Below are 20,923 nucleotides of genomic sequence, written 5' to 3' on the forward strand. Positions count from 1 at the left end.
GATTCCTGAACTGATCAAGTGGTTCAAGTTTGAGCTTCTTAAGATGCTGGTCCTTCACAGCTGTGGTCTTTCACTAAACTCTGAGCAGCAGGATGTTAAAATGAGAGTCTTCCTCTCAGAACTTTCACCAGATACAAAGCTGAGTACACAAAGTGACAAATAAGCATAATTTCTAAGACAAGAGGCTAGACCATATTTTCTGGAGCTGAATTAATAGAAAAGGAAAAAGCTTCATTTCAGTTAAATCCAGCCTCATTGACTGCCATCAGTTTAGGAACTCATTTTAATCTTTCTCCCTTTTCCAATATTATACTTTTGTTAATTAGACTCATGGAATCGAAGTTTTAAAAATATTTTTCCTGAAATAATTATAAACCACGGAAGCTGAAAGTTGGACTCCAAGTTCACTTTCCTCCATTGTAAACAATAATATATATCATGTTTTAGAGCAAAACATATCCAAGTGACCTGACATTCTTCACCTCTAGACTCCCATCTTTATATTTCATTGACAAACACAAAAAATTAATGAAAACAAAAGAGAGGAGAGCAAAAGCCAGAGTGAGAACAAGAGGGAGAGAGGGAAAAATTCCTGGATCCAGGAAATCACCTGGATCCAGGTAACTGAGAAAGGACAAACCTTTATTTGGACTTAGGTCTTGTGCCCACCTTTCCCTTGAATCAATCTCTATGGTTCAGGAATTATTTTCCCAGCTTGGGTTCAAGTCTTCAACCTGCCAGATTTAATTTTGCGATTTTACAAAACTTTCTCCCTGATATTTCTGCATGCACTTTTAGAATTATAACATACCTCGCAGCTCTAAATATGGTATCAGGCTCTTTCACAAGATAAGCTTATGGCAATCTAGCTAAGGATTACATTTATCTAGCTGCTCATGCAGCTAGGTGCGGCCATGTGATTAAGTCTGCGTGTGGAATCTGTGCTAAAGCACTCGTCCCCTGTGAGTCTGGGCCATAGAGCTTTGAGACTATACTCCACGTGTCCTTCCTTTCCTTTATTACTATCTGACTCACAGCTGTGCCCACAGTCAAGCTTTTTTTTAACTTGCAGGTAAGTCCAATGCCTTAAAGGATACACAGCATCAGGATGGAAGGAATCTGAATCACTGAATGATGCTGTACAGCACTGCCTCCCCTCAAGCCTAGAGTGGTGGGACTGTAACATGTCTTCCAAGTTGTAGCACACCTCCTAAAAGATCCCTATCTCCAGATCTCTATCTGGGCATCTGCTGTCTCTCCCACTTTATCCTCTCTCCTCTCCTGCCATCAATGGAACTCAAGCACAGCTCTGTGCATGCTTCATCACCTTCAAGACTCTTCCTGTGGGAGAAGTCCAGGACCCAGGTACCAAATTATCTTTCAAACTCATCCTCAATCAACTTGTTATGCTGGCCACGGTGGAACTGGCTGATTCCTAGTAGTTACTGTCTACCATTGAGTATGTACTCATTCTCTTCCTTTCTCTCAAATACATTTCTTCCGGGCGACCTCATTGCCCTCACTCAGCTTGGCAGCCTGGGTTCATGGATTCCAGTCTGGGCACGGATCTACTTCACTCACCAGCCACACCGTCGAGGTGACCCACATGCAAACAAATAGAGATGTTAGCTCAGGGCTGATCTTCCTCAGAAAAATAAAATAAAATAAAATACATTTCTTCCAATGTCCTCTTGCTAAAATATGCGTCATCCCCCAAATTCCAGCAGTGAGGGCACCTCCTCTGTGAGGACATTTAGAAAAACTTCCAAATATAATTAATTGTATTACTAGTTATCACAAGCACTTTACCTACAAATAAGTACTGCATTTGCAACAGTATTTGATAAGCATCACTTCTCTATTTTATATTATTTTCTCCAGGATAATAGATTCACCAAGGGTGAGATCTTAGACTTGTTTCTCTCTAAGTATCCAACAGCAATGATTCCCACATTCAGATTCCACGTACCAGTAAAATGTACCCCCAACTGTGGATGGAAAAACTAGCATTGCCTACTGTTAAACACAATTGAAGACATTTTTGAAACTGATGTTCTCACTTCACAATAATTTCATCCAGAGTACATTTTAATATTTACTATTGGGAACGATAGGATACAAATTCAACAAAACACAAATTTCTGATGAAAATGTGATTGGTAGATTCACATCACACATCAAAGGAAAAAGGAAGATTAAAAATTTTCAAAATGAAATTTTATTTTCTGATGTTTTATTCTATGTAAGTCTTCTTTTTCATATGTTATCTATTAGAATCTGTTTTTGACAGTACTATAAAAATTGTCTCCAACAGCTGTCTTTTTGTTTTTATCACTTTTCTTACTCATTCTACAGAAATATTTTGACCAAGATGAAACTGACACTCCGTTATGAGTTAATTCATTCAATTGACTCATTTTTCTTCTCTTAGCTTAATATAATGGAATGAACTTTTTTAAGTGAGTTAAAATATCCCTGATACATAATTCAAATATATATGACAGAATGCTTGCTCATACTGAAATTCAAATATGATAGAAATATCTTAATAGAAGAAAAAACTGAAGAGAGAAAATGTTGGTAGCATTTGTCTGCTTTTTAAAATTATTGGTTACGTCTTTTGCTCATTCTGAATACTCATTTGAATTTGTATTTTTCTATTATTTTATTTCATAAGGACCCTCAAATTATATTCAGTATCCCTCACACCAGCACGACCACCAAACCAGGATCCACTCTCGTAGGAGCAAGGAAAAAAACTGGAAGCACATGCAACGAAATAACAGCGAATACATCTGGGCTATAAAATCAGGGATTCTATACACACACACACACACACACACACACACAAGGGTAACTTTATTGCTGATGAAAAAAATCACTGAGGTAAAAACAAAATGTCCTCTAAAAAGGGAAAGAGATATAAAATGAAGCACAAAATTTTTCAAAAGAAAAAAATTAATATCAAACCCCTAACCTCACAACAGTACCCCTGAGAGACAGGGCGCAGAACTCTCTCACACACGTTACTTTGCCCACATTCACTCCCGCTGCCCTGCATTTATTGTGGGGTCAGGAAACCAAAGCCAACTGCGAAGGAGGCAGGCGCCCGCGTTTCCAAAGCCAGGCGTGGAGGAAGCGCGAACTTTCCTCCCGCCTCATCAGGTGTCCTGCCTCGGGGGAAAAACAGTGAAAACCCAACGGTTAACTTCGCCCAAAAGTAGATCCTTTCGATTTCGTTCTCCTCGACCCCACCCTATGACTGGTTCGGTGCAACATCCGGCTCGATTTTCAGCTTCTCAAGAGAAGAGTTCGTACCCACAGGAGCCGGACGCAGGAGGAGCGAGCGAGGGCCCCTGAGGACTTCTTCCCGGACTGCAGCACCGCGCCACGTAAGTTCGCTCCTAAACTTGGTCTTCCAGGCACATTTGCGTTAACAGACCAACAACCGCAAATTCCCAAGCGCACACTCCACCCCGGCAAGGGGGAGGCCGCGGTGCCGGATGCTGTGTGGCCTGGGGGGCGCTTTGCCTCAGCTACTCCCTTTGCACCAGAGGAGGCAGCGAGGCGAAGGTCTCCCCTCTAGAATTCACCCAGGCCTGCAGCAAAGAGCCCTGCGTGGGAGAAGGAGGCGTGCACCCTGCCTCATCTGCGGAAAGGGGGCTGAAGTCCTTACTTGACTGATGGAACAGTCCTACCCCCTCATAAAGGCGCTGGGTGGGGTCGCTTCCTCCACCTCCCTCACCCTTCCTCAGACATTTCCTGACAGCTCCCGGCCAGGCATTAGAGAAACCAAAAAAAAGGTGATTAACAGAAAATTTAAATCTTAAATGATTGACTCTTGATTATTTTTGTATTTACATTTAATATTCCAAATACAACACTGTATTATATGGAATAATTCCATCTCTCACTAATCAACTATAAATAATAACTGTAAAGTCTAATCATGTTTCTTTATCATGCACCAGTTTTAATGTGTGGTGCATACAAGAACTGCATCAGAATAACTTCTGGTACTTGCTGAAAATACAGGGTTTGAGAAATTTTTAACCATCACTCCAGATGACTCTGGTGAACAGAAACCTTTGCAAACGGTTGATGGTTTTCTGCCATCCAATAGAGCTATTTCATTTACCTGTTTAACTTTGAAGTTAAAACCTTCTTGTTTGGGTTCCTCAGTATACTTTGGTTAACTTCTCCTACCCATAGCTTTTTAAATATTCAATCTAACAAATAAACTCTACAATTCCTCCTGCTTATGATACGCCATAAAAAGCTTATGTTTTTTCTCCCGCAACTCTGTTCCCAGTCAGCTATAGAAAAAGAAGAGAAATTATACAGCGGAAGTCTGTTAAACAAATTGATGTTATTTTCTGACAAAAAGATCTTAGATAACTTATTATTTCTTGGCAATTTACAGCTCACTGAACATATTGACATATTTTAACATGTTGCCTAACTTGTTTATTGTTCAAAAAGTACATTAATCCTGGAAAAATTTTTTTAATTATTGAGAGCCTGTTACCAGCCTGTACAGTCATGAATCAGGCAGGAATTATTGTCTTACCTATAACACTGATGAGACAATGGAAACTAACAGAGGTAGTTCCTTTTTCAAGATCTCACAGAAAATAAGTAACTTGAACTCTCAGGTTTGGACCCTGGCAGCATGAATCTAGAATGTGTGCTCTGACCTCCCAGGGCAGCTGCAGGTTCCTCCGGCCCGACTCATCCTCCATCAGTGTCTTCCTGCTCAGCTCTGACTGCTGGCCCTCTCCCACCTGCTCATCCTCCTCATCGGATGTGTCCCCCACTTGCTTGCAACCTGGGAGAGAACTGTTACTGTTTCAGTCCAATGCCAATCCTTCACCTTCATTTAGAAACTACCCTCCTTGTCTTCTTAGACACTCAGTTTTTATTTGGATTTACTATGTACCACCAGGATTAAAGAACATTATAAATGTTATGAGATATTTAATCCTGTTAAACACCCTAATGACCAATAGATTGTGAGTTTTAGTGTTGCTATTTTACGGAAGAAGAAACTGAGGCACAGAGAAATTAATGATTTTTCCAGTGGTCACATAACTTGCAAAGTAGGGAAACATGTGACTGTTGCCTAGCGTTGGCTTTGAGAAAATAAAAGGACGAAGCTCTTTGACTGCTGTCCTGCTCTAGATTTCTTGAAACACCCAGCCCTTGTGACAAAAACATTGAAAGTAGAAGCTCACCCAGATGTGGCACTCTGGCCGATCCAGGCAGACCCTACAACACCCTGGCTACTGTTTCTCTTCCCTGGCAGCCTATAAACAAGAAATATCCTTTCATTCCAGGTAAATAAATTAATTCCCGCCCCCATAACTCTGTCTCGGTTCTGTAAGGATTGTCCCGTTGTGCTTTGACACAGCTACATCCCTTATCTCTTCTTCTCTCTCTCTCAGTCACTCCTCCCCGCCGCCTGCTCCTGCGCCCACCATTCACTAAACCGGTCCTCAGCAAGGTCACTGATCACTTTCTTCTTCTCTTTCTAGGAGATGCCTTCCCCGACTAGCCTCTATACAAATTCATCCCCCAAGGCTCCCTATCCCTATTCCCTGCTTATTTTCTTCTGAGGGTTTACCATCATCTAAGATACATACATGTATTTTGCTACTTTGCTTTCTTTATTATCTGTCTCCTCCCACCAGGATGGAGCTCCAGGAGGCGGGAATTTGTATCCATCTTGTTCACTGCTTGATACTGAGCACCTCTGTGGGGAATCATAACAAAATGGAGTAACACATGTCCAGCTTCTAAAATGGAGCTGCGAGGCCATTAAGGAAGTGAGGCTTATGCAAGTACACCAGGAGTCTGCCCAGATGGAGTGTCAGTTTTTGAACTGTGCCTCACTGTTGTTTCCGTGAACTTCCATTTAAAAAAAAAAAAAAACCGCTTACTCTGAGAGATAAGAACTTTTTGCCTTAGAGATGGCCTTACACAACCAATCAAGGTAGCCAGGGAATAACTGTTGTCACCAGCACCAATCACACGTCTTGCAGAACAACCTGTGTGATTTATCTCTTTCTGTCTTTATAAACCCTTGCCTTCTTTTGCTTCTCCAGGGCGCATTTTGGGTTTCTGCCTAAATCTTTGTATCCCGAATTGCAAATCTAATTGCCCAACTCAATGTCTATCGCTTAAATTACAATGGTTTTTCCTCAGTGACACCTGGAACAGAGCCCAGCACTTGGCTGGTATTCAATAAATGTTTGTGCAATTAATGAAATAGCAAATCCTTCTGGAACTCCTGAGATCTTCTCTGCACACTCATCTCCTTCATGTCCCATTCTGCCTCTACTTACCCCCACAATGTTACTGCTCTCAAGGCTCCATCATCAGTGCTTTGTTTTTCTCATTCTGTCTTTTCATGCATCACATGTAGGCAAGGTTGTTTTAGGATTCATTTAAAAACCAATAAGATAATGTACACTAAGTATCTGTACCAGGCCTTGACAGAATAGGCTAAACACTTTTATTTTAGACACATGCAGAATGTAGAAAATTAACATATAAGTTCCCCACGCAGAAAGCTGATGAGCATGTGACTTGTGTAATCGTTAGAGATGACTTTGAGATCTTGCATTCTACTGAATTGTTCCTCTGGGTTACAGCTTACCATGGCATCTGTATGCACCATGACGGCCCCCATTTGTCTTGTGGAAAACCAGAAAAATCTCCTGATGGTCAATCCAGAAGCACTGAAAATTCTTGGCAACATATCTCAGCCTGTGGTGGTGGTGGCCATTGCAGGGCCCTATCGGACAGGAAAATCCTACCTAATGAACCGCCTGGCAGGACAGAGCCGTGGTGAGTGTTGTCCTCGGGAAGGGGTGACGTGCTTGGGAGCAGTGATAACACGAGCTGATCACACCTCCTTTAGAGTCATCTTAAGGAAGAGCCTGACCCCTCCCACTGAGGAAAACTTCTAATTCTCCCCACCAAATTTATAACTTCAACCCCATCTGTCTGCAAAGTCTCACTCTTTAGTCCAGTAATAAAAAGTTCCCCAACCCTACCAAAAGATCCACCCCACTGGTATTGATCCCATCCACTCTCATCTGCTCAGGAGTTCAGCTCCAGCAATTATTCCCCTCCTTTCTCCTACATCACTTTTGCCCTAAACTGCAGGGTCATTTCAAGTAGCACACAAATTGCTCAGTATGGCCCATTTTTAAAAAGGGATGGAAGGAAGAACAGACACAAGAACCCTGTATGGCCCCTATCTCAACGGGGCTACCATCCATTTTTTTGCTTCAATTCACAGCAAAACTTTGATAAATTATGCCCCCTTCACTTTCTCTATTTAGTCTTTTCTAATTTGTGACCTCTGATACATACAGAGAAATGCATAAAACATACATGTACAATAAAGTTAATAAATATAAAGTGATCGTCTGTGTAATCACTGTGCAGAGCAAGAAATAAAACATCATCAACACCAAGAAACCCAACTCACACCCTCTCACCCTCACTAGAGCTCACCAATGTTTCGATTTTCATGGTGCATACTTTCACTCTTCCTTTGTAAAGGGCTTTACAACCTGTGTTTGCATTTCTAAAGAATAGATTAAACTTTATGTAAAGGGAATGACAGTCTGTGGACTCTTTGGGATCTTGCTTCTTTTGTTCAACAAGATTTTATGAGAATCATCTGGTTTATGATATGCCTGTGTAGTTCATTTAACTATATTATAGTGTGCTATTGTCAGAGGACACCACAATCTAATTATCCATTTGTTTTGATGAGTTGGTATTTCTAGTTTTTATCCTTTATGAATGAGGCTGTCATGGATACTCTTGTGTTTATATTCTGGTGCACATGTACGCAAACTTCCCTTGTGTGATGTAGCCAGAAGTGGAAATGCTCCGTCACAGATTATGCACATCTTCAGCCTTTCTAGATAATATCAAACAGCTTTTCAAACTCTTTGTGCAATTTATATGCTTATTAGCAGTAATTGAGAATTCTGCACTCCTCAAAAAGCTTTGGTAAAAGTCTTTTTAACTTTTTCTGATCTGGTGACTGTATAGTTGCGTGTTATTTGGCTCATTCCAAATAGCTGGAGCACTTTTTCCCATGTTTATTTGCTATTTGCATTTCCTTTCTCATGACCTCTTGTTTGGTTTTGTTTTTGGTTTGGTTTTGGTTTGGTTTCTTTACCAGGTTGCCTTTCTTGGTTCTTATCGATTTTGAGGACAATCTGCCTAGGTCCTGTTAAGCCTTTCTGTCAATGAAGACCACACACCATTTATTCTCTAATGTTTTCCTCTGTGGCTCAGAGGCTCAGCACCATTAAGGGTTGACCTCAGTCCACTGAACTCTAAGGATCCCAGGAATATCTCATTGTCTCTGTCTCTTTCTTTCGATCTGTTTCCCCTCCTCCGTTCCTTCCTTTCTCTCTCTCTCCTTTTGCTTCCCAATCTCCCGTTGGCTCCTAACAAAACATTTTCCCTTTGTCTTTCTCTTAGAGGAATTCTTGATCAACAGTGAGGGGAGGACACATTTCCTTGCCTGACCTAAATTAATTAACAGAACTTTTTATCTAAGGATTAAAGATTTGGGAACACTAAGACAGAGACATCAGTCAAGGAGTTTCAAAAATATCTTTTTTTATTCTACTGAAGATAACATCAGGTTAAATGAGGTGATTTCCCAATGCTGAGAAAGTTCCTAACCTCAAAATGTTTTAAAACACCTGAATTGTGACTTTACCACCCCACTCGTATCACAAGAAGAACAGAAAAAAGAGACTTGCACCTCGACAAGGTCCACGAGCAGGGCCAGGTCATTACTCTCTCCCGGGGATGACTTGCTTTGCGTGTTTTTTGCCTCTCGTGACTGAGAGTGATGACAGCCAATTACACTTTGTCTTTTCTCCTGGAGGGACTGGGAGTTCAGATTACTTTGTATTAATCAGCAAGCACTCAAACACCATTACAATAGAGAAGAGTACAGACCATCTCAGGCTTTATACCCTCTCTGTGGAGAACTCACAGGGTGTGGGAATTGAATGGCCTCAATCATGATAAACCCTGCTCCCCTTGGTAATTCATCAGCTACATTTCTGTTCTCAGTTGAAAGAAGCATTGACAAATGGCACAAGGTCATAATCTTGGACTGATGGACAAGATATGTCACCCACAGGTTCCTGGGCATATACCTAACATCCTCTCCCTTGGGAAAGAGGAGCAGGCAAGACTCACAGGTCTTCTCTGCTCTCCCTTCTGTTATATCCCCCTTCTGAGGAAACGAACAAAGAACTTATCTTTTGCTTGAAGAGGAGAAAACAATAGAGGAAAATACAGGGATGAAGGGAAGGAAAAAATCCAACAAAAGGTGATATATGAGGCCAGCTCCTGACAGGACACAGATGAGCCACTCAAGGGGTAATTGAGGAGTTTTAATGGTGGACTATTTACAAGGGCATAAGCAGAGGAAAGGGAACCTGAGGAATGAGGAAGCACCAGGTGGCTGTTATAAATCCTGCAGCCTGAAGAGGCAGTCAGTTAGTGGACACCAGAGTTGGTGCCTCCCACTGTTTGAACTCCATCAGTTACTGGAGGACAAGGGAGCTCTTCACTGTCAGATAAAAATACAAAGGTTAACAGAGTTTACATTAATTCTGTAATATGACATAGTTTGAGCTGTTGATGGTATGAGGTAAATAAGGGACACGAAGCGTTTCTTGAGAAAGTTCTTACTGTGCATAAAGGTTGGGTCAGCTGTCCTTCCTGAAATGGAAGCCACACTCCTTCCAGACAGGCACTCACATTCCACAAGTTGAATCAATGCAACCCATGAGTAGCCTGAACTGTCTGCTATGACTGGATGTTGCTTTCTCCTCTTCTCTTGCAGGTTTCCCTCTGGGCTCTACAGTGAGGTCTGAAACCAAGGGTATCTGGATGTGGTGTATACCCCACCCTTCCAAGGCGAAACACACCCTGGTCCTACTAGACACTGAGGGCCTGGGCGATGTGGAAAAGGTAAGGCAGAGAGTCTTCTTTGCTCTTGATACTCCACTTACATTTTAATTTGCCACCTCAGTTCAACTTTTATGACACATGCCTACAAACTGCAAATCCATTTCTGAATAATGAGGCTAAATTCTGCTCCTTGAATTTACTTCCTTGGTAAGTTCAATACTTTGGTTATTAGTGATACATATTCTCATTTTTAACACTGGGGTGAAAGATATTAGTTAACAAATAATTCTTGGGCGGCTGAATTCCAGGGCTTTGTGTTAAGTCCTACAGATAGCACAGTGAATGAGGTAAAGACTCAGAGCCTAGTTGGGAAAATAAGAAATATGCACTGTTATCAGTACAGGGAACAGTGGATACAAAAAGTGAAAATCTAACCCAGTCTTTGAGGTTAGGGGAAAATCCTGGAGGATGCAATAACACATGCAGTCAATGATCTCTACAAGTTAAGATGTCTGAGGCTGATGGACTTGAAAGTAGAAACCATAAAAATAGAGTTTCAGGGAAACCATCTAATTACATAATCTCCAGGAAAACTTCAGCTATACCAAAAACATTCATTAAGGTTTTACTTCAACTCCCTGAGCTTCAAAGGTGAATTCTTTACTGACTTCTAGCAAAACTTGAGCTACACCCACCAAAAGCATTGTAAATGGTGTAAGTTTAGGTATTTTGTCTTCATAGTGTTAGTTGCAGTCAATCTTGTCTCCTTATTTCTACTAGTCGGAGTCTAAATTGAAAGTAGTGGCGGTGGATATTTGACTTCCATTAGTGCCAAAAAGAGTTGGGGCATGAATTCACAAATTCTGAATTTAAAAATTCAGGTTAAAGTACTCAATGTAAACCCAAGATGGTCTGCTGCTGCCTAATAGATTGCAGTTTGCATAAACCTTCTTCTTTTTATCTAATTGCATTTGTCAAAGAACCAAAACACATCAAGTTGTAAACTGATAGCAGAGGAAATACTTGCTGCCCTTAGAACTTGTAGTGTATCTAGGTCATATCTAATTCTATTACCAAGGCACTCGTGAGTTGCCCTGACTCTCGTCTTCTGCCTCTTCTCCTACTCCAAAACACATAACCACTACCCTAGTCAGATAAAATCACCGTACAATACCTTTATATGACTACGCTGTCTGACAATTCTGATTGGCTTCTGTTGTCCTTCCACTTCCATGGTCCCCTTATCTCCAGAATTCCATATTCTCTCAATTCTTAAAAGCCTATCTATTTTGGGCCTAATGCCATCGTATTGCTGTCAAACAGAATCACTTCTTGCCCTTAATTCACAGAGTACTTTTTCTGGTTTATTGTCATTCTCCCTTTGTCTTTTACATTATAATACTTGGTTCCATTCCTGTCAAAGTTTATCATCTTGGAGGCATTTACATGTTGCCGACTGCATCTGCCCCTCCAGAAGTCATGTCTCGAGGGTGGGGACCAACGTATGCAACTTTATATCCACCAAACGCAGGTCTGGCATTTTGTAGATGCACCATGACGAGTTAAATGAATAGTGTTTATGTCCCTAATGTAGCCCATGATGGAGAAAAATTTGCAAAGGAATCATTGCACACTTATCATTGTACAACACCATATTCTAGACACTATATTAAACATTTGGCATACATTTACAGTACTGTTCACTTCTCTTAGTAGCTAAAGAAACTAAGGCCCTGAGAGAGGTCAATGTCAATACCAAAAATGAGGTTAGAATTTAGCAGTGGCTTCGAAATTTATGCTATTTGTCCTACTGTTCAGTTATAGTACAGCTGGCATAGTGAAGGACCAACTGAAAGAGTGAATGAAGAGTAGACTCCTAATTCCCTTGCTGTAATGTACTTTCTAGGGTGACTCTAAAAATGACTTGTGGATCTTCACACTGGCCATACTTCTGAGCAGTGTATTTGTCTACAACAGCATGGGCACCATCAACCGCCAGGCCCTCGAGCAGCTGCAGTATCCTTCCAGGAACCAAACCACCATGTCGTGTTGAATTTATGAGAATGACAACTGAGACAGTTTCTTCTTTCCTGTGACTCAGTTCTCATGGTGGAGGAGAAGGGGACACAGGGCAAAGGGGAATGTTTATAAAGCTTGTCTCTGGGTGAGATCTGGAAACTGTGGTGTACAGCACTTCGCATTCCTTAGCTAAGATCCCAGCTATGTGACTGAACTAACAAAGCTAATCAGGACGAGATCCTCTCCCAGCTTTGGTGAAGTGGATGACTCAGCTGAGTTTGTGAGTTTCTTTCCAGACTTTGTTTGGACTGTACGGGATTTCACATTGGAGCTGCAGTTAGATGGACGCCCCATCACTTCTGATCAGTACCTGGAGAATGCCTTGAAGTTGATTCCAGGTATCAGCACATAGCTTGAGCGGTAGAAGTTTCAGTAGGGGATGGGATCAACTTACCCCTGTCATTCAGCACTTGATGTCAATCTTCATTTGGGATTGGACTGAGGCCCGTGCTAAGAGTGATTGACAGGAGGGTATGGTTTCAGTCATCATTATTACTTGAAAGTCTCCTGCAAACTGAGTTTAAGATCATGGAGAAAATTTAGGATACAATACTGAATGAAATGATTTTAGAAAAATGGATACCATGAAAAAACAGCTCACATACTCGCATTATTTATTAAGTCTAAGTGCTCCTCCTCTTCTCCTGTTTCAAGAAAACTAGCATCAAACTGGCGATTGGTAGGCACTGAATCACAGAGAATCAAATGAACTAATGTTTGAAATATATTTCACACGCTATATTTTACTAGCCTATATAATTATACCCTTCATACACAGGATATTTACATACCAAATAGTTCAGATAAAAAGCATTGACATGTCGTTCCAGTTAGATTGTCAAAGCATTCATGTGTTCTTTCTCACGACATCACCCTCTTCATTCTACAGCCTTACGCAGTATGTCGTCACATCATATAATAAATTCATTACAAGGATTACATTTAGTGGAGAGGATAATGAGTGGTGAGCTAGGAGCAACATCCATTTTTATTTATTTACTCACTGCTTCATTTTTTCAACAAATATTTGTTGAACAGCGGATATGTGCCCAGAATCACTCTATATGATGTTGTGAAGTCTAATATAATATGTTGGACTCTCTGATATGGAGAACTGTTGAGGTCTTCAAGTTATATTCAGGTGAACCTTACTATTCAGTCATGTGTGCTATAGGAATCACAAACATGTTTATAGTGTCTCTTTTTTTTAATCTGATTTTATAAAGCTTTTCTTTCCTTCCTGAGTATCATTTGTCCCCCATAAGATTTTTCCCAGCAATATCATAAATACCCTTATTTCTACCATTACTTTACTTTAGAGGCCACATTTCATTTCTGAGATGAGGACCATAATATCAAAAAAGTATTTCTGACAATTTGTTGGATTAATCTACTATTCAACAAACATCTAATATGTAGTTGATCCACTGCACACCAAGCAAGGGCTAAGGAAAACAGTCATAAGTTTCCTCACGTGGCATGGATCCCTCCCCTTGCCCCCAGAAGTACTTCCTTCACTCTTGGCCTTGTACAATAAAAGGATTTTCCATGCCTGGAGTAGATGAGCATAAGGTTGACTTGCATGATTAAAAAAAGGAGATTTACAGGCACAGGAGTTCCAGTGATGCAAAGATCACTGGAAACGAAAGGCCCCAGTCTCCTTGCCTGAAGGCTGTCCCTTCAATGATCTTTTTCCACTTCTGCAGGTGAGGATCCCCGAATCCAAAATTCCAACGTGCCTAGAGAGTGTATCAGGAAGTTCTTTCCAGAACGAAAGTGCTTTGTCTTTGACCGGCCTATAAATGACAAAAAATTATTGCAACATATTGAGGAAGCATCCGAATACCAACTAGAATTGGATTTCCGGGAGCAATCCAAAAATTTCTGTTCATACATCTTTGCCAAGGCAAAAACCAAGACCCTAAGAGAGGGAATCACTGTCACCGGGAATCGTGAGTCCCTTTTGTTACAGGTGCCTCTCTGGGGTTTACTGTGTGATGAAGCTGTGATTGCTCTCTGGGTGTGTCAGTAATTTTGTTTCCTTCTGTATGTATTGTGGAAAAGTAGACGTTCACACCATATGTAGAAATGCATGTTTCTTCGTTTGTCTCCCTGTATGGAGGTTTATTGAGATCCAATATATCCCATGAAATGAATGCACTAATGGTACAAGCACAAGCTGCTGTTAAGGATAGAAATCTGCATGGTGATTAGAAGTAATTAGATGGGATAAGTGAGTGTTTCTCAAGGAGAAAATACAAAATATTTTGTGCATTTACACCAGTTAGAAAATTAATAGTAGGGCGTGAATCCCAGCAAGCTCATTCAGAGTTTGAGAAACAAATTTAAGTTTAATCTTATGTACAGGGCTGGCTTCATGGTCCTCTGACCTCGACAGTCACCCAGTGCCTGGTACTGAGAGGGGCCCATGCTTGGTTTAATGTTTATGTCACTGACTTGAATCTTTGATGAATTTTTTTATGGGCCCCCACATTTTCATTGGAAATATTGCCCACAAATTATGTAGTTTACTTCCGTGTATAATAGGATCTTTTTACTTTGATTGTAATGCAAAAATGTTCTAAGAAACCTTTGACCATATTAGTTGAGATCCTTAACTAAATATTGTGTTGTGACAAATTTGAGAACCATAAAAGATAGAGTAGATAGGATATACAGTGATTTTATTACAAGGAGGAGGATTCATAAAAGAGGAAGCAGGAAGAAATCAGGATGAGGACAAGGATGAAGATGAGGAGGAGGAGAAGAAAGAGAAGTAAAGAAAAGTTCATATTCAAAAAAGTTTTTGTTGTTTTAAGAATGCTGATCTCTAAGTCTTGTAACACAATGGTTACAACACAATGGATAACACAGTTATCAGGCAATGCTCCACTGCTATTCCTAGGGTTTTCATGGCCAATTTTCTTTGTTTTGAAAGTGAGTGGCCAGGTGCTTCTTCCTAGTCTTTCTTAGTGCAAGCAGCTTAAAACAACACACACGTTAGAACACAGTTCTTCAGGTCAGATCCCAGCACAACGTATATGGGTGCTCTGCTCAGTGTACCACAAGCTGAAAACAAGGTTCATATGGGCTTATATTATCATATGGAGACTCTGGGGAACTTGCGCTACATCTTCAAGCCAGCAATGCTGTATTGTATCCTTCTCTTGTTTCTAATCTCTCTGACTACCTTTGTTAACCGAATCTGAAGTGAGTTTGCTCACCTGTTGCGCAGCAAGCTAATCTCTGAAACTGGGTGTGGTGGAAGAAAGTAGGAATTTTATTTTTGCACAGCGCTGAGCAAGGAGAGAGGGCAGCTAACGCTGAAATCCCAAACTCCCCGAAAAGCTAAAAGGAAGCATTTTTATTTGGAGTTTTAGGTAGGGGAGGGGGAGCATATGGCCTTGCTGGTCGGAGCTTTCCCACCAGCCTGTCTTTGGCCTTGAGACACTTGCAGAGAGGAGGCAGCCCATGACCTTGCTGGTCAGTAGCTTTCCCACCAGCCCGTATCTCTTTGCAGGAGGAGATAGTCCAGGTGCTTGTCCTTCACAGTGTCTGTCTCCATGGAAGATAGTGGATTCTGGAGCCAGGAAGCCGGGAGTAGCAGGGAATGAGTGTTTTGGTTTTAACTCCATATATGCTAGGTTTAACGTGGGGAAACTTATATCAGGGTCGATATCACCTTCTCTGCCACCAGTTGGAGAAAATTGCTTTTAAAGGGCTCACGAGATTAGGTAATGTTTACCTGGGTAATCTCCATTTCTTAAAGTCAACCTGTGCCCTATAACATAATCTAATCACAGGATTAATATTCCTCATATTCACAAACCCAGGGACTATGCAGAGTGTGGACACCAGCGCAGAGAATTCTTTGAGGACATCGCAATTCTGCTTAGTGTAGGCACTTTCGCCAAAAGTTAGTCTTTGAGTCCGTCTTTGCCCATCCCGCAAGTTTCGAAAATCCCTCAGTTCATATAGAAGAGAGCCAACTGGATTGTAATTTACAAGTGCAGCAGAAAAAATTCTGGTTTTGTATTTTGGCACACTCAAATACTCATTGAAACAATTCATGAAGGATTTAAAACTCTGTTCAGAGACCACTTAACTCATCACAGGGCAGGTGATTCGCTTTGTTGTTAGTGCTGTCCACTGGATTCCAACTCCTAGCAACCCTGTGTACAGCAGAGCAGAACTCTGCCCACTTTTTGGTGCCGTCCTCTCACGTTCCAGCACTGTATCACCCAATACTCCACTGCTATTCGTAGGGCTGTCATGGCCCATTTCTTTGAAAGTGTTGGCTAAGTGCTTCTTTCTAGTCTGTCTAATCTGGAAGCTCCACTGAATCCTGTCCACCATGGCTGACTCTGCTCTATTTGAAATACTGGAGGAATGACTTTCAGCATCACCACAACATACAGCCACCACAGTATTATAACCCACAAATGCATGGTGTGTTTTCCTGACTGGGAAGTGAAGCTAGGCCACAGCAGTGAGAACACTGAATCTTAACCCCAGAAAACCCAGGGCTGGGTTGGTGATTTGTATTTATACATTTTTATCCATAGCAACCCAAGTTTGCAGAGCCAAGTCAACTTCTACTCATCTTGAACTTTGCATTGCTTATTGTCCATAGAGGGATCCCTGTTAATCCAACTACTGTTAAAGGAACCATACTATGTTTCATATTGAAAGATGTTAGAGAGTAGTTCTTGAAAGTTCTGATCAAAAGAAAAAATTTTCTAACTATGTAAGGTGATGGATGTTAATTACACTTATTGTGGTGACCTTTTGCATTGTATACAAATATCAAATCATTACATTATACACCTGAAACTAATATAAAGTTATAAGTCAATTATACCTCAATTAAAACAATGAAAAGGAACCATGAATATCATGTCTACAAACCCCAACATTTCACAGACATTGAGCCTGAGCCCAAGGGAATTAAGCGACTTTCCACAGGTCACACAGAGAATGGATCTGAACTGAGAATAAAACAAGTCTCCTGACTCCTGGTCTGTTACTGCAGGTCCCAGGCCTCCCTGACGCTGTCAGACTAATTTTACCAAAAGGATCACAGTTGGACCTTCCCTTCTAACAGCTTCTTTCTATTGGATTTCTCCACATTTCCCTGGCAGGGCATCATAGAGAAAAATAAGGAGGATTTCTTACTGCAGAATGAAGAGGCATCTGTCAAATATTGCCAGGATGAGCTTCAGCGGCTTTCAGAGCCCCTGATGGAAAGTATTTCAGGAGGAACTTTCTCTGTACCTGGAGGACACAAGCTCTACTTAGAAGCTTTGAACAAGGTCAAACAGGACTACGAGCTGGTGCCCAGGAAAGGAGTTAAGGTGAGAAATAAGGGAGGGGGAGAGAACAGCAGAGTGGAGTCAGAAGTTCTTTGGTGGCTGTTTTGAAAACCTCAGACCACAGCACCATTTGTGGAGAGAAAGCAGAGCATGGTGATATCTCTACATTTTTAGCTTTTTTATCCACAATTAGTTAGATACTCTTAAATAAAGCAGAAATACTTCTTCCCAAGTATAAGATTTATTATCAGGAATCTAGAAGAGAACATTCTTTTCGTTTAGCCAACAATGTAATTGTTTTTGTACAAAATACAAGGGATACATAATTAAAGAAACAGTGTTGTTCTCAAGAAGCATATGATCGTACCTGAGAAGGAGATATAAATAGTCAATTGGATATGGTGGGATGATGGTTGTCATACAGGTATACACGGACAGTGATGCTGATGCTGGTGATGGTGATGGCAAGGTTGGTGATGGTAATGGTGATGTGTGACGTATATTGAACACACTTCCTAAATTAACTGTATTCTTAGCTGCTGTGTTTAGGTTATCAACATAATCCTCAGAATAATATGAATTAGGTGCTACTGTCATCGCCATTATAACTGAGAAATGTGATGTACCGAGAAGTTAATAAGTTGCCTACAAACACACAGCGAGTGGTAGAGCTGGTGGGCAGCTCTGTGTACTTGGCAGCCATTCAAAACTCAGAAGGAAGTTTAGGAAAGCTCCCTTGAAGAGGAGGTAGGAGTTACAAGTAGAATTATTAATAAATGATATTCTAGTACAGAAAGGAAGACAAGCATCCAGTCAGAAGAAAAGAATGTCCTGATACTGCAAACAATACAGGATATGTGTTTGTAGAACTGCACATAAATGTGGTTGTCTATAATCCGTGGTGCGGGGTAAGTGGCCTCATTAGGACAGGAAGCTGGAGAGCTGGGAAAGGCTGCTATAGAGGGTTCTCATAACTTACTAGAAATCTTGGACTTAGTTTAGGCCACTGATGGAAAGAAGCCACTGTGGGATCCTAAGAAAGATGCAGAATTCATAGGGTCTGATTTGGGGTTTCATTGAACAATAATTTCCCCAGCAAGAGGCTAGATCTTTGTTACCTGATGAGTCTTTCCTCCTTGTTTTGTCCTCAGGGAAACGAGGTCCTCCAGATCTTCCTGCGGTCACAGGCAGCAGTAGAGGCATCCATCCTTCAGGCCGACAAAACCCTCACCGATGGGGAGAAGGCCTTAGCAGGTACCGGAGAGGGCGTGGCTCACAGCGGGGTGGGTAGGTTCCTGCTGTGCCCTCTGACAGGTGTGGGAGCAAACCCTTCCTGAAACAAGGAGCTTCCTCTCCTCTGGAATGCACAGTCTGCTATATCTGCAAATAACCGGGGGTGTTTGGGCTGCTCATCCAGCCAATCAGTGCCTTTCCATCACATTCTGAAATTTGCTTTTCCTGGTGTGGCTCGTGGGAGAATTCAGAGATTGCTCCCTGCCATTTAAAAGTCGTTCTAGTCTCTGAGCTCAAAAGGGTACAGCTCGGCATAACTGTTATTTGCTTCCCTCTGTAAAACTGTTGTGCAACAGCTGAGCGTGCCAGGAATCAGGCAGCTGAGAAGGAAAAGGAGCTGCTAAGACAGAAACAGAAGGAACAGCAGGAAATAATGCAGGCTCTAGAGAGAAGCTTCCAGGAAAACATGGCCCAACTGAAAAAGAAGTCGGAGAGGGAAAGAGAAATCCTTCTGAGAGAGCAGGAAATTATGCTGGAGCACAAGCTGAAGGTAAGTCTGGATGGGCCGTGGGCAGTGCCTGATGGACAAACCCTAGTACTCAGGAAGGGAAGAACAAAAGTTTTAACCAAATCCTGATACTGGAGGGAAATCCAAAAGGCATATGAATCACTGAAACATCAATAAACCTAGATCATGCTAAAGCCCTAAATCTATAAGACCCCAACACCTTCTCTAGCGTTAAGAGTTTGGAGGGTACAAATAACATGCCACAGGCTCCTTGACTGCTGTTTGTGGTGATATAGGGTCTCATTGTGCCCCTAGGTGAATAGGACCTTAGTCCTATAGTCCTTAGCACACTAGGTACCATCATCAAAGAGACCTGAATTAGATCCATCTGGGCTTGAGAGTGTCAGATTGAGCCTGATATGAAATATGGGATGCTGAATGTTCCAAGACTTGCTGCAGTTGCTTCCAGATCTGCCTGATTCATTCTAGACGCCTAGTGTAAAATGCATTCTTTGTCCCAACCTGGAGTTTGATAGCCAGTGCTCTATAGAGTCAGCAGTTTTCATTATTTGTTACATGCATTCCTACTTCAGTGGAACTAGAAATAAGTAGGCTTAAATCCACATTCCCTCCCAAAGTGCATTCTTAGAACTGGAACGCATTACTGGGCAGTTGTCAGGCCTGACGTACTGCCAAATCCTCCCCATCCCAGTGAGATCGTGCTGAGGGATCATAGGAAGGTGTAAACCATGGAGACTCCCACTATTTAGGTCCAATCATTTGGAAATATTGGACAGACTCATCAAAGAGCATCGAAGGCAGTAAAGAAAGAGGCACGTGCTTAGCCGCGGCAGTTGTTAAAAATAAAGTGCTGATAAATGGGGATTTCCAAAAGTACACTCTCTTCTTTTCACAGATCCAAGAAGAATTACTTACTGAAGGATTTAAAAAGAAATCTGAGAAGATGAATGAAGAGATAAATAAACTAAAAAAAGAGACTGAAAGATCTAAAAACATTGACCTTTCAAATATCCTTGATGTGGCTACCATGGGGCTTATAATGGCACTACCCCCACCCACGCGGCTAATTGCTTCTGGGATGAAATGTCTCAGTATGCTTATCAAAAGTGTGAAGAAATCCTAGGTATATTATAAAAGGCTTCTTATGTTTTAATAGCATAATGATGTGGCCCATTTTTGAAATATATGTGTCACGGTAGTTTCATCCAAGAAAATTTTTAAAATAAAAACTGACAACCAAAGAATATCAAGGTCTGATATCCAAAAAAACAATTTTGATTGAACTGATTAATTTAGAGAAATGAAAAAGTTAGAAGATAATGATATATCCATAGAAAAGTTTTAAGCAAAACAAAAAGACAAATGGTAAGATGAATAAAACATTTGCAATGTCTATTACTGTCACGGAGATCATTTCCTTAAGCTATAATGAGCCCTTATTAATCAGCGAAGGAAGATCAAATACCACATTTTTTGAATGAGCAAAAATATCATAAGAGAATAAAAATATTTAACTTTACTGATTATAAAAGATATGCAAAGTAAAACTAGGAGGTACCTGTGTCACCTGTTAAGTGGGCCAGAAAGGACAGTTGTGATAGGACACCAGATTGGCAAGTTTCAGGAAACTGGCAATCTCTCATATTTGCTAGTGAGAGTGCAAGTTGGTGCAAATATACGTCAAAAGTTTAAACGCAAAAATGGTTGAGCCAGTAAGTCCACATTTAGGAATTTATCTTCTAGATTGATTTACCCAAGTTCAAAATGACATATATAGTAGTATATCTGTTGCTGGATTATTGTA

At 41.1% G+C, this 20,923-nt stretch overlaps 1 protein-coding gene across 1 annotated transcript; it reads left to right on the plus strand.

Annotated features, from left to right (window-relative positions):
* The first annotated feature begins 3,074 nt into the window (after positions 1–3,074).
* LOC100146267 (guanylate-binding protein 7) lies at positions 3,075–20,512 on the plus strand. The gene is made up of 10 exons (XM_023641708.2): positions 3,075–3,392; positions 6,654–6,849; positions 9,899–10,026; positions 11,873–11,982; positions 12,187–12,383; positions 13,752–14,017; positions 17,187–17,399; positions 18,509–18,611; positions 18,947–19,140; positions 20,015–20,512. Exons 2-10 carry the CDS (start codon positions 6,660–6,662, stop codon positions 20,240–20,242), a joined length of 1,629 nt encoding a protein of 542 aa, XP_023497476.1. The 5' UTR covers positions 3,075–3,392; positions 6,654–6,659; the 3' UTR covers positions 20,243–20,512.
* Positions 20,513–20,923: the final 411 nt, after the last annotated feature.

This window comes from Equus caballus, chromosome 5 (assembly GCF_041296265.1).
Source record: "Equus caballus isolate H_3958 breed thoroughbred chromosome 5, TB-T2T, whole genome shotgun sequence".
NCBI lineage: Eukaryota > Metazoa > Chordata > Mammalia > Perissodactyla > Equidae > Equus > Equus caballus.

Excerpts from the sequence above, each read along its gene's own strand:
- LOC100146267 (XM_023641708.2), top strand. The coding sequence starts at position 6,660 with ATGGCATCTGTATGCACCATGACGGCCCCCATTTGTCTTGTGGAAAAC. Across the intron at positions 17,400-18,508 it reads TGCCCAGGAAAGGAGTTAAG|GGAAACGAGGTCCTCCAGAT; the intron begins GTGAGAAATAAG and ends TTTTGTCCTCAG. Across the intron at positions 18,612-18,946 it reads TGGGGAGAAGGCCTTAGCAG|CTGAGCGTGCCAGGAATCAG; the intron begins GTACCGGAGAGG and ends GTTGTGCAACAG.